We start from the raw sequence: 14,608 nt of genomic DNA, 5'->3' as shown, positions 1-14,608 counted from the left end.
CCCAGGCAAGTTAACCACATTCTTAGAAAAGTAAAATAAACAAAGCCAGGTGCGATGGCGCATGCCTATAATCCCAGCGGCTCAGGAGGCCTAGCTGGGAGTTCAAAGCCAGCCTCAGCAATTTAGCGAGGCCCTAAGTAACTCAGTGAGACCCCATCTCTAAAGAAAATACAAAAAAATAGGGATGGGGATGTGACTTAGTTGTCGAGTGCCCCTGAATTGAATCCCCCATACAATCTCCAGCATCCCCAAAAGAAAAGTAAAACAAATAAAAACTCCCAAATCAGGTAATGTAGTACACACCTGTAATCCCAGTGACTCTGGATGCCGAGGTAGGAGGATCACAAGTTTGAGGCCAGTCTGGGCAACTTAGTTAGAAGCCTATTTCAAAATAAAAAATAAAAATGACTGGGGATTTAGCTCATTGATAGAATGTCCTTAGGTTCAATCTTCATTACCAACATACAACAAAAAGAAAAGAAAAGAAAAAATCTCCTATACAGTTCAGAGGAACATAACAGATTTCAGAATTTCTTCATAGAAAATATCCAGGATACAATCCAAAATTATTAGGTCATATAAAGAAGCAGGAAAATGAGACCCTTCTTCTAGAGAGAAGGAAATGAATGATGAGTAACTTCAAGATGATATACCTATTGGAACTGGCAGTAATATTCAAAGATGTAAAGGAAAATATGTTTATAATGAATTAACAAATAGGAAATCTCAGCAGAGAAACTATAATAAAAAGTCTAGAATTAAAATTACAATATCTGAGATAGAAAATTCATCAGATAGTCTTTACTACAAATTAAGATGACAGAAGAAAGAGTAAGTGAAATTGAAGCTATAATAATAGAAATTATTCAAATGGTGGGGGAATGAACATTCTCAGGGAATTTTGGGAACATATGAAAAGGTCTAACTTACATTCATTGATGTCATAGAGGGAAAGGAGTGAGAGGATGGGCAGAAAAGTGTTTGAAGAACTAATGACTGATAATTTTCCAAATTTGATGAAAAACTTAACTTTATAGATTAACAGGTTCAGTGAACCTAGGATAAATGCAAATAAAAATACATCTAGCTGTAAATATTATAGTTAAATGGCTGAAGACCAGAAATAAAGAGGAAATCTTGAAAGCATTCAGGAAAAAAAAAAAGAATGCATTGTGAATAAGAAAGAAACACCTTAAAACATCAGTGACTTCTCCTCAGAAACGAAAGAGGTTAGAATTCAGTGAAATGACATCTTTAAAGAACTCAAAAAAACAAAGCAAAACCCAAAAAACTGCCAACCTAGGGTTCTATATTTAACAAAAATTTCCTATAAGGCTGAAAGCAAAATAATCTCCAAATAAATGAAAACTAAAAAAAAGTTGTCCTTCCTACAAGGTGCCATGGCACACACCTGTAATTCCAGCTACTCAGGAGACTGAAGCATGAGGATCAGCAGTTTGAAACCAGACTGAACAATGTAGCGAGACCCTGTCTCAAAATAAAATGTAAGAAGGGTTCAGGGTGTAGCTCAGTGGTAAAGCAACCCTGGGTTCAATCCCTAGTGCTGAAATAATAATAATAATTAGAAAAGAGGGCAGGGATAAAACTGTTTACAAAAGTTTCATTTTAAGATGCTGGAAAAGGAAGAGTAAATTAAACCCAAAGTAAGTAGAAGGAAGAAAATAATAAAGATAAAAATAAAAAATGAGTAATTCCTAAATATAAAGATATTATGAATATTGGCAAAAAAAGAAGAAATCCATTAAAAAACCAACAAACAATAGAGAAAATTAACTGACTCAGAAATTGTTTCTTAGAAGAGATTTTTTAAAAACTTGATAAACCTTTAGCTACACTAACAAAGAAAAAGAGAATACAAATTATCAATATCAAAAAGGCAACTACAAATCTTACAGATATTAAAAGAATAACAAGGAAATGTCACAATCTTACACAAATTAATTTGACAATTTAGGTAAAGTAGACAAATTCTTTGAAAAATAAAACTTACTGAAACTAATGCAAAATGGCATTTAAAAGTATGAATTGGTTTGTATCAATTCAAGAAATTGAAATTATTATCAAAAGAAAACTCCAGGTAGATATGGTTGTCCAGGCTTGTTACCTCAACTATTTGGGAGGTGGAAATCAGAAGGATTACAAGCTCAAGGCCAGACTTGGTGATTTTGCAAGACCCTGTGTTTAAAAAAAAAAAGAAAGAAAAAATAAAGAAAACTCCAAGCCCAAATAGTATCACAATTAAACAAATTGAATTTTACCAGATATTTAAGGAGGAAATAAATCTCATACCATTCTTTCAGAAAATAAAGGAGGAGGGAATGATAAAAAATTCTGATACCAAAATCTAATGAACACATTAAAGAAAGAAATAAAATTATAAGTCCAAATCATTCATGAACATAATACATAAATTCTTAGTAGACTGTAAATAAATCCTTAACAGGCTAATAATTAGATGTAGAAATACACAAAGCAGAAACTATATCAGAGGTTTGTCCCAGAAGTACAAGGGATGTAATCTAAGGAATTTATCCCAGGGTTTGTAATTCATTCAAGTTGACAGAATAGATGCAGAAAAAAACATATCATTTCAATAGATACATAAAAAATATTTGACAGATTTCAATATTTGTTCATTATAAAGACAGAACAAAAAGCCTTAGCAAATTAAGAATAGATGGGAACTTCTTGAGCTCTGTGCAAAACTTACAGTTAAAATTATAATTTATGATGAAATACTGAACATTTCCTCCATAAAATTGAAAACCGAGCAAGGATGACCCCTCTCAGCACTTCTATTCAATTTTGCTAGGAATTCTAGAATTCTAGCCAGTGTAATAAAGCTAGAAAGAAATTAAACATATAAAAATTGGAAAGGAAGATGTAAAACTGATAATTTATATTGAAGATACCAAACAACCACTAAAAACTAATTTTAAGTTTTAGTTTTTCTTAAATAAGAAACAGGAAGAAATATCTGTTTTAAAATGGATACATTAGACTTCAAAATTTCAAACTTTTGAATATCAAAAGATACTATTAAAGGAACTAGGGTTGTAGCAGAGTGCTTGCCAAGCATTCCTGAGGCCCTGGACTTAATTTCCAACACTAGGGAAAAAAATACCATTAAAATAATGAATAAGTAATTTATATACTGGAAGAAAATAGTATGAAATCATATATTTGACAAAGGGTTGGTATTGGTTATATGCAAAGAACTCCTATAAAATAATGAAAATACAAACTAATAAAAATGAGCAAGAGACTTGAACAGATACTTCAAAAAGAAAAATGTATAAATAAGCACATGGAAAGATATTCAATATTTTTGGTTCTTCAGGGAAATATAAATTCAGATGAAAATAGAATACCAATATACATCTACCAGAATGACTCTAATTTTAAAATTCTGATAATAACCAAATATTGGCAAGGATACAGCGCATCATTCTTGCTAATGATACAACCATATTTAAACTGGTTCTGGCAGTTTCTATTAAAACTAAATTTGCCTGCTCTATGACCCAGTAGTTCCATACCTGAGTATTTACTCAAGAGATAGGAAAGCATATGGCCGCAGAAAGACTTTGACAAGGATGAACATACCTGAGTCTAATCATGAGAAAAACAAGCAAATCCCATTTGAAGCACATTCTACAAAATACCTGAGCAGTATTCCTCAAAAGGAAAGTCTGAGAACCAACAGGAGCCCAAAACACTGTGACTAATGTAATGTGGGATCCTGAGACAGGGAAAGAACTTCAGAGGACAATTAAGGAAATCTGAATACAGATAATAAAAATGTTTTGGTATTTTTTCATTAGTTGTACCGTACTAATATAAGATGTTATATGATGATAGAGGAAACTGAGAATGAAGTATGTGGGAACTCTGCACCATCTTCACGATTTTCTGTTACTATTCTAAAATTTAAGAGTATATTGTTTTTAAAAAGAAAAAGAATAGTTTTACTCATAGTAGCCAAAACTGGAAACAGTCTAAGTGTCCCTCAACAGGAGAATGGATAAACAAACTGGCATATTCTTTGGTGAAATACTACTTAATAATAAAAAGAGTGAAGTACTGATAAACACCCCAGAAGGGATATATCTCAGAAACTTTATGTTGAGTAAAAGAAGCCTCAGACAAAATAATTTATACCATGTGTCTGTCTGATCCCATTTTTAAAAAGTTTTAGAATAAACTATAATCTATAATGAAAAAAAAAACACAGTAGCTGTCTCTGGAGTATGTAGGTGGGGACTAGGAAGGGACATGGGATGATGATAATGTTCTGTATCTTGACTGGGATTTGCATTACACAAGAATATGCCTTTAAAAACATCATTAAATGGTATACTGAAGACCTATGAGCCTCGGCTGGGGTTGTGGCTCAGCGGTACAGCGCTTGCTTCGCATGTGCCAGACCCTGGGTTCGATCCTCAGCACCACATAAAAATAAATAAGTAAAATAAAGGTATTGTGTCCAACTACAACTAAAAAATAAAAAAGATCTATGAGCCTGGTGTGTTGGCGCACGCCTGTAATCGCAGCAGCTTGAGAGGCTGAGGCAGAAGGATCCTGAGTTCAAAGCCAGTCTCAGCAAAGGTGAGGCACTAAGCAACTCAGTGAGACCCTGTCTCTAAATAAAATACAAAATAAGGCTGGGGATGTGCTTTAGTGGTGCCCTTGAGTGCCCTTGAGTACAATCACCAGTAGCAAAAAAAAAAAAAGAAAAAAGAAAAAAAAATACCTGTCTCTAAATAAATAGGGCAAAATAGGGCTGGGGATATGGCTCAGTGGTCAGATGCCCCTAAGTTCAATCCCTGGTACCAAAAAAGAAAAAAAAATGCACTTTGCTATAATTTTTTTTAATACCAGGTATTGAACCCAGAGTCACATTCCACTGAGCCACATTCTCAGTCTTTTTTTTTTTTAAAGAGAGAGGAGAGAGAGAGAGAATTTTTAATGTTTATTTTTTAGTTATTGGCGAACATAACATCTTGAAATGTGGTGCTGAGGATCGAACCCGGGCCGCACGCATGCCAGGCGAGCGCGCTACCGCTTGAGCCACATCCCCAGCCCTGTTCCCAGTCTTTTTATTGCTTTATTTTGAGACAGGTTCTCCCTAAGTTACTTAGGGCCTTGCTAAATTATTGAGGTTGGCCTTGAACTTGTGGTCCTTCTGCCTTAGCCCAGTCACTGGGATAACAGGCATGTGCCACCACACCCACCTCTATGTAACTTTTACCTTAAAAAAATCTTATAAATAAATATGGAACTCTAGTTGTTAATAGTATACATGCTAAAGTCTTAGATGTGAAATATGCCAAAATCTACCACTTCTTTCGAAATGCTTCAAAAAAGTAAGATGAACTGATAGATGGAGTAAAATGATGGATAGGAAAAAATATGTAAAAAAGCAAAAAATAGCATAATGCTATTATAAAATCTAGTCAGTGGGTAATGCATATTCACTGTGTAATTATTTTAACTTTTCTATCTGTATGTTTGAAAATATTTATAATAAAATATTGGGAGGAAGAATAGGATATCTGAGATTGTCTCTATTGGGCCCTGTGTTTTGCTCACTGTTCTTGTATAAGTAACTTCTGGGAGAAAGTTCTCAGAATAACATTGCTGCATCAATAATTCATTTCCTTCTTCTTGAGGCACTTTTAAGGAGAGCATAGAGGAAGTGTAGTCCTGCTCTAAAAGAGGAATTCTGCCGCTAAGTTTTCAAAATGGGATCCTTATTAAATTTGGAATGCTGAAATCTGTGTCAGTGTACCCTATCCATTTATTTATAATCTTTCTTTTCAGATATACAACCAAATGTGGAACTGAAAAGCACTCAGGAGCAGCCTGTGCCCTCAGGTAACATGGGTCTTTCCTTTCTAAAAACATACCTTTGGTGATAATACCAAAGAAAGAGGAGTGTTCTTATTCTGGTTATAGTAAAAATGCTATGTTTAAAAAAAAATACTGTTGTCAGCCTGGCTTAATGGCACATTGGCTAGAGAGGCTGAGGCAAAACTTTGCAAGTTCAAAGCCAGACTCAGCAACTTAGTGAGGCCCTAAGGAACTTGGCAAGACCCTGCCTCAAAATAAAAAATAAAAAGGGCTGGGGATGTGGCTCAATGATTAAGTGTCCCTGGGTTCAATCCCTGATACCAAAATGAAACAAAAAATAAAAAGTTGCTTTTGCTTATAAAACAAATAACTCATTCATTTAGATCATATGAATTATTTTGCAAAATAGGGCCTAACAGCACTCTGCCTAATATTGAATACTGGGTTTTTCTTTTCCTTTTTAAAAATTTTCAACTGGTTGATCTTGATAAAGACAGCTTTTGTTGAATATTATGGTAACAACTTTGAATGACTTGTGTTTTACTGTAGAACAGTTTTTTTTGTTTTGTTTTGTTTTTGTAAAATGCTGGATTGTAAATAATTCAGACTTTTCAGGCCACTTGTAGTCTCTGTCCCATATTCTTCTTAGTATTTTTACTACCCTTTAAAAATATAAAAACCGGGCTGGGTTCGTAGCTCAGTGGTAGACCACTTGCCTTGCATGTGTGAGGTTTGATCCTTAGCACCACATAAAAATAAATAAATAAAACAAAGGTATTGTGTCCATCTACAACTAAAAAAAATTTTTTTTAATTAGTGGAAAAAAAATGTAAAAACCATTCCTGCTTCCTGAACCCATATAGAAACAGGCCAGAGTCACACATGGCCTTTGGGCTATAGTTCATTGACCCCCTTCTCTAGGATAAACTATAAACATTTAAAATAATTTATTTCCTAAAAATAATTCTATGATTTCTCCATCAATTAACTCACTTTGCTTGAATCAAAAGTTATGGTATATTACAAAATGTATTACTTAAGTGTTTTGTATAATTGTGAGCTATAATCTCATATTTAATTGAACATGAACCTCGAATTAATTGATCAAGAGTCTACTATATGTTATTCATTTCAAGCTTGAGAAAAGTGAACCACTTTTATAGACTACACATTATAATATGCAGAAATTAGACTCTTAGGTATTCATAAATCAAAAAATGAGTCCATGATTATGACATTTTCAGAGCCTCTTCATCATGGACTTTATGAAATGTGTTTCTGTTTTACATGTACATTCCAGTACATATCCTGCACCATGAGTTTTATCATGCCTCTGTAGATTTTCTAGTTACCTCTCTTATTTTGACCCAGCTTAAATGCCACAGGATTCAGTGTCTTTGATTATTTGTTGTAATTATAGGTATTCAGTAAATATTTTATGGAATCCTAGGAAGGAGTTTGATAGAAAGTAATTTCTCAGTTCATTACTTATTTTTAAAAATATTTTTTGTTGTAGGTGGACACAAAACCTTTATTTATTTATTTATTTAATATTTTTTCTAGTTGTAGATGGTCACAATACCTTTATTTTGTTTATTTATTTATTTTTATGTGGTGCTGAAGATCAAACCCAGTTCCTCACAGGTGCAAGGCAAGCATTCAACCACTGAGCCACAACCCCAGACGTATTTATTTATTTTTTATTTGGTGCTGAGGATTGAACCCAGTGCCTCACGTGTGCCAGGCTACCACAGAGCCACAACCCCAGCCCTCAGTTCATTACCTCTGCTATCATCTTTTTGTTAAGCTCTTTGTTAAGCTTACATGCGAAAATAATTCCAGATACATTATTCATTTTCTCTTACATTTAGTATTATCAGTATTTATTGTAACAAAATTTTATTTCCCTTAAACTTGATGTTTACCAAGCTTTCTATTTATTTAAGAATACTTTCATCATGTCTGCTCTCTTTCCTTTATGAACTCCCACTGCACTTTGAATCCTTCCACCCTGTATCTGAGTCTGCCTTGCATTATGGTTGAAGGCTTCTCTTATCCATATCTGCAAAGTATAAGTTCCTTGAAGGTAGGATAGGCATGATGACTTGTTCATATCTATAGCCTTGTCAGTATTTATTGAAAGTTCAAAACAGCATTTTTCCCAAAGTGGATCATACCAGTGTTTCCAAGTTCAATATTTCTCATTATTGCATATTGATAGTTGGACATAAATAGCAATGGCATTCTGCTGAATATCATGAGATACGAATGAAGAAAAAAAATTCTGTCCAGAAAAATCACGAGTGATTTTGAACTTGGGTGGAAGAAATGTTAAAGATAATTGCATGAATTGAAAGGTGCCATGAACCCCATGTGTAGTTCTCCACTTGAAAAGTTTTCACACAGGTCCCTCTTAGATATATGTGAGGGCATACTGTTTATTACTAAAGGATTCTGTAGAGCTGAACATGAAATGACATATACTTAATACATATTTATAAAAATTCTTCAAAGTTTATCACATACTTAGAACTCTTTTTGTTTTTTAGAAAGTCCAACAGTTTTGAGTGACTACAATTTAACCAAACCGCATGAAGTAGAAAATGTGGACAGTGCAGAAGCCCCAACCAATGAAGATGAAGATACAGGAGGTGAGCCATAGTGTACGGCTTAAATCTAATGGTTTTAATATGGTCAAAGGTTAGTATGAAGGAGAAATTAGCTCTCCAAGGGAAACTTACATTTGTGGGTTTAGTGAGAAGTGATTCTGATTTGTTTGTTTCACAAGTATTTGCATTTAGTATATCAGCAAGTTATATTAACTTTATTTAAAAAATGTTTATTGTACTCTTTTCCATTTTAAAGTAGTACATATTCATTATAGAAAGTCTGTCTTGGTGTTTTCCAACACAACAGCCAGTTCTTCTATTCTCCAGATAATAACTGGGTGTTCAACAATTCAATTCAATTCAATTCTGGTACTAACTCCCAGAGTTAGCACAGGCCCTATGGGCTAAGGGCTCAGTCCCACAAGACTGTCCCCACTTAGATGCCAGTTTCAAGTACTGAGTTCCCAGGTGTTACTTACACTTCTGTCTGATTTATCTGCAAACTTGAGGGTTCCCACTGCCACACCCCCAGGCTCAATAAATTGCTCGGATAACTCAGAGAACTTGCTACATAACCCATTTGTTCATTTCTTTGCCCTCAGCTATTATTTCTCCTTCTCTCTGTCATAGTGATTTCCATAAGTCTGTGCCTCATACAGGAATTCCCTTAATAAGCCAATTTTCCATTGCCCTTTTGCTTTGCCATATGACCAGGCACTGACCATTACCCATGACTCAGTAGAAACAAAGGTACTTATATTGTTCAGTTCTTCCATGACTGCTTGGAAAACAAAGGTAATTCAGCCCATCAAACTGACTTGCTGTCACCTTCTTCAATCAGAGAAGTGTCTTCCAAAGATGTTGTTGTCCCTTTTCCTTAGAACTGCCATCTAAAACCAAGCAGCAATTTGTTGATCAGTCAAGGGCTACTTTATAGGGTACTGACTGAGTGTCACTAGAATCTGACAGCTTCTCACATAGTTCTAAATGGGAGAAGAGGCTTGATGCTTGTGAATTTCTTCCTTCAGTTCCCAGGTAGCATCACCCTGAAGAAAACATTTCCATTTTATGATAGAACTCTTCTGTGCATGGCCCTCCCCATTAGAGCATTTCCCTGACATCACCCAAGACATCATGGGTATCTTAGGGTTTAAGATTATTTTTTGTCCTTCAAATATAGTGGCAGTTTCCATCGATGTTTGGAGAATTTCCTTTTTCATCTAAATCTCCACCTTAACCCTCTTAACTCTCATATTTCTATATTCTCTAATCGAGTGTAAATCTGTGTTAGGGCTTTGCCAGTAAGTTTTCGTACTATAATATATGAAGCTTCCATGTCAAGGAGCCCCAGAAACAACTTCTCTACCTCCCGACCATTTTATCTTCTCTTATGCAAAAGGGCTTTTGGGTCCCTAGGGTGCAATTGGGTTCCCCCGCTTTTTTTTTTGTACTGGGGATTGAACTCAGGGATGCTTTACTACATTCTCACCTCTTTTTTTGTTTTGTTTTGTTTTGTTTTTTTACTTAGAGACAGGGTCTTACTGATCTGCTGAGGCTGACTTTTAACTTGTGACCCTCTTGTCTCAGCCTTCCAAGTTTCTGGGATTATAGGCATTGGCAACTATTAGGGCTCTTTTTCAATATTTGTCATGATTAATCTGCCTATTGCCCCAAGCAATTAAGGTTAGATTTCTCATTATCATCTTTGTTTCCTGGATTCAACTTTTTTTCCCAACTGGAGCAAATAAAGTGAATTTGTTTGGGGCCCTTCAATGCAGGAGGACCAACAAGGGTTCCTTTTTGTCCACCCAACTTTAAATAGTCTCTGTTAAGAGCTTGTTTCAACCATCAATGGCTGTTTTATTTAACACATTTCTTTTCTTTTCTTTTTGAGAGAGAGAGAGAATTTTAATACTTATTTTTTTTAGTTATCGGTGGACACAACATCTTTGTTTGTATGTGGTGCTGAGGATCGAACCCGGGCCGCACGCATGCCAGGAGAGCGCGCTACCGCTTGAGCCACATCCCCAGCCCCTAACACATTTCTTAATAACACCCTGCTAGAAATGAGTCCCTTGATTCTCCCCCTTTTATTTACCTCTTTTTTCACCCCATGAAGATTTCCTTAGTTCAGCTTACTTATTTTTTAAAATATTTTGTTAGTTGTTGATGGATATTTATTTATTTTTATGTGGTGCTGAGAATCGAACCCAGTTCCTCTCTCATGCCAGGCAAGTGCTCTACCACTGAGTCACAATCCCAGCCCTCAGCTTACTTCTTAATAAACATCAACTTTGATGAGATGAGTCCTTTGGCTCTCCCCCATTTTCTTATTAATCAATCTAACATTCTTATTGGTATCTGTAAGACCTATGAGGAGAAACTTAGAAAATTCAGAAAGGCCTCTTGAACTGTTGCTCAGTTTTTCAGTAAAGTAATCCGGGGTGTACCCCTGTACCAACTGCATTTTCTTAGCATCTATATCTGTCTACTTGGCATTCATCATGAGGTCAATTATACTTTATTTTCTTATTATTTGTATTTTTGATGCTTTGTAATTTGAGGGCCTAATAGACCTGTTCCTCCCAAGGATAGGCAATTCTTAGATGTAGTAAAAGTCTCATCTAGGAGCATGCTTTTCATATATACAAACCAACCAGTCCTGAATCTATAACCCAAGTTATCTCCTTATCTACCTTTCACACACCAAGCCAATATTTTCCCAGCTCTAAATCATCATAAGTTCTGGTACCTGCCAACTAGAAACCATCCCTATCCTCCCAAGTTTAATAAGATTATTCAAATAGCCTATCCTAGCCAGTGTGGTGGCCCATGTCTATAATCCCAGTGCTCTGGAGGTTGAGGCAGTAGGATCAAAAATTCAAGGTCAATCTGGGCAATTTAGCGAGACCCTGCCTCAAAATTTAAAAAAAAAAAATGTAAGGACTGGGCGTGTAACTCAGCAATAGAGCACCCCTAGGTTTAATTCCTAGCAACACACACACACACACATACACACACACATACACACACACATACACAGACCTATCTAAGCTGCTTACCTTGTCCTGCCTTGCCCTCCTACAGAAACCTCAATAAAAGCTGTGGCCTAATGCTTTCTTTCCTCTTTTTTCTTCCTGACTACACTAGTGTTACATCCTGTATGACATATACTGAGTATAATAAACTTTTTCCTTCCAAACTTCATTCTCATTTTCTCTGTGGCTGTACTAACTTAACCATACCATAGCCAATATGTACATTCTTAGATACCGCCTTAATGTTGGCATTTATCATGACTTGGGAAATGGGCATATTGAGCAAGTAAATATCCTAATTATTATAAATCCAGTTCCACAAATGTGAAACATATCAGTTTTTTCATCTGGGGTGTTCCATTTAACTTTTGTAGGGGGAGTTGGACACACTTATTGGAGTAAATAGACCTTACAATGGCTTTCAATAGCACCTGAGTTTATGCGAATGATGTAGCTTTATTGAAAGCTAGACAGGTGGTTCCCTCAGGAATAAAGTATTGTCTAGACTATGTGTAGCCATCTGTGATTGTTCCATAGTGAGCTCTGGATACTACATCAACCCAAACATGCTCTTCCACTCATCAGCATTTAAAAACGAAAATACAGAGCAGGGACTGTAGCTCAATGTTAAAGCACATACTTGGCACACACCAGGACCTAGGTTCAACCCCCAGCACCACAAAGAAAAACAAAATCCAAAAACAAAAACCCAACATACTGCCTGTAAATTAATTTTTCTCACAATCCATTTTTATAAGGGTTCTTCAGAAAGATAATGATACTGATTTATAAAATAATCTTTTATACTATATCCTCTGGTTTCAGTACTTTCTTGGTTTTCCCCTCTCTTATCTGGACCATCCTCTTGGTGTCTAGAGATCTTATGAGTTTTTCTATTGTTCCCAATAAGTATTTCTAAGTATTCCCCTTTGGGTGCAGCTTTGAATCTAATATCCAAAGCTCAGGGCAACTGGAACCTGAGTTTGGTCTAGTGTCAAAATCTGACCCAATGCTCTCTTTTTCTTTCACTTTAGCTATTATAGATAAAGAAAGGATTACATATTTCACTTTTACCCTATTAGTTGGCATTTCCTAATGCATCCAGTGAACCAGTTCCTCAGGAGTTGGGTCCATTTCTAAATTCCGCTGGTAATTTTTACCATTAGTAGCTGCTGCTCCATACCACGAGTGACCATATGGCCCCCAGTAATCAATGTTTCCATATCCCCTATCCTTTTTCATTCCAAACCACATGTTTCTTTGTGTCAACACTGGGCTAGCAAATCCAGCTCCTAAAACCAATTCTGGAATGTTTCTCAACATAAACAACCAGTTAGTTCTTCAGAATAGTTCAGTTGATGGATGTCCCACAATTCAATTCAATTTTAATATTAATTCCCAGACTTAGAGCAGACTCCATAAGTTAAGGGCTAAATCCCACATAATTACCCCTATTTCAGACATTGATTTTAAGTATCAAGTCCCTAGGTTACCCATACCTCTGTACAACCTGGGCAAATTTAGAGGTTCCCACAAATACTCTCCCCCCACTCCAGGAATGATGATTTGCTAGAATGACTCATAGAACTCAGGAAATCACTTTACTTACTATTGTTGGTTTATTATAAATGATACAACTCAGAACAGCCAAATAGAAGAGCTGCATAAGACAAGGTAGATGGGGATCCCTCTTCAGGCATATCACCTTCCCAGCTCTTCTCTGGGTTCCCCAACCTGGAAGCTCTCTTTATTGTTCAGAATTTTTATAAGAGTTCAATCTCCAGCCCCCTGCCTTCCTAGAGTTTGGGGCTGAAGGTTCCAACCATCTAATTACTTATCTTTTTGGTTACCAGTTCCATCCTGAAGCTATCTAAGGGCCCCAACCTAAGTTAGTCATTAGCATAAACTCAGGTTCTATTGAAAGAGGCTTGTTAGGATTAAGAAAGATACTTCTCCAACAAAGGAAATTGCAAGAGTTTTAGGAGCTCTGTGCCCAGAACTGGGAACAGGAGCAAAGACCAAATATACTTTTGTATTAATACAAAAGATTGGAAAGTTCATTGAAGTAGAAAGAAAAAAACAAAATCCACCTCTATTGTACCATCCAAGGCATTATGGAATACTTACTTTCAGGCTTTTTGTGTGAATTTTAAGCACTATGTTTATGTTTACATTGCTCACATTATATGCTGGTAATTAGGTCAATAAATTTAATCATTATTACTTTATAAATGTCACTCAGATCTCATTTTAAATATCATTTCTTCAGAGAGGGTTTCTGTTATAACCCAGTTACTATTTTAACCCAGTACCCTAATCTAATTCTCTGCATGGCACTTATCATAGATTTATTTGTTCATTTATTATTTGTCTCCTTCCATCCTTGATTGACCTTGCATTTTGGACTGTCTTTTTCACTGCCAGATACTTGCAACACCAAGAACAGTTCTTGTCCCATAAGTAAGTGTGCAATAAGTGACTTGAGTAAGTGACTAAATGAAATTCCTGGGTTAGTTATATTTGCATATATATGTGTGTTTCTTAGAGAAAGAAAAGAAAATGTCTTCTCAGAGTCTTTTTTCTTTTACTTTGATTGCTTAAGACCAAGAAATGGAGTTCTTTGTCTAAAATTTCTGAGATTCAAATCACAGCTTCAACTAACATTCCAGCTCTGCCGAGCTATACATTAATTTGTACCAGTTTTTAACCACAGAAACAGAAAATTGCTGCCTGGCACAGGATGTGGTCATTTGTGCTGAGGAAAGACATATGATGTATCAGTTTCATGCAGCTTCTTGAAGGTGACATCCATGGAGTCACACTCAGAATGAGGCAAATGGTAGCTGTGCCTTGACTTCCATCTTTCTGAGTTAGGACTTCTGAGTTCTGGTAGGCAGCACCATTAAGTTTGTATTGAAATAGTGATCCCTATACAACCTTCAGTCTGGAAAATTATCATTTGTGTTAGATTTTGCTCTAAGTGCAGAAGTAGCCTATAGATTTTGTTTTTTTTTTAAGTAGTTGGGAGTGAATGAGATTGAATACCTCAATATAAACAAGAAACCAGTTAATTTTCATTCAAAATAG

At 35.6% G+C, this 14,608-nt stretch overlaps 1 protein-coding gene across 1 annotated transcript in view; it reads left to right on the top strand.

The window, feature by feature from the left end:
* Ikzf3 (IKAROS family zinc finger 3) overlaps positions 1 to 14,608 on the top strand; it is an 89,979-nt gene that overhangs the window by 22,352 nt on the left and 53,019 nt on the right. Inside the window, exons 2-3 of the mRNA XM_046420407.2 lie at positions 5,845 to 5,898; positions 8,424 to 8,525. Of these exons, the coding sequence (XP_046276363.1) occupies positions 5,845 to 5,898; positions 8,424 to 8,525 (156 nt within the window). The remainder of the gene's footprint in view (positions 1 to 5,844; positions 5,899 to 8,423; positions 8,526 to 14,608) is intronic.

Source organism: Marmota monax, unplaced genomic scaffold, assembly GCF_021218885.2.
Source record: "Marmota monax isolate L192 unplaced genomic scaffold, Marmota_monax_Labrador192_F-V1.1 WCK01_AAM20220418_F8-fsc00064, whole genome shotgun sequence".
In the NCBI taxonomy this organism is placed as follows: domain Eukaryota; kingdom Metazoa; phylum Chordata; class Mammalia; order Rodentia; family Sciuridae; genus Marmota; species Marmota monax.
Note: the sequence above shows the minus strand (reverse complement) of the source record. Positions and strands in the feature narration are given on the sequence as shown.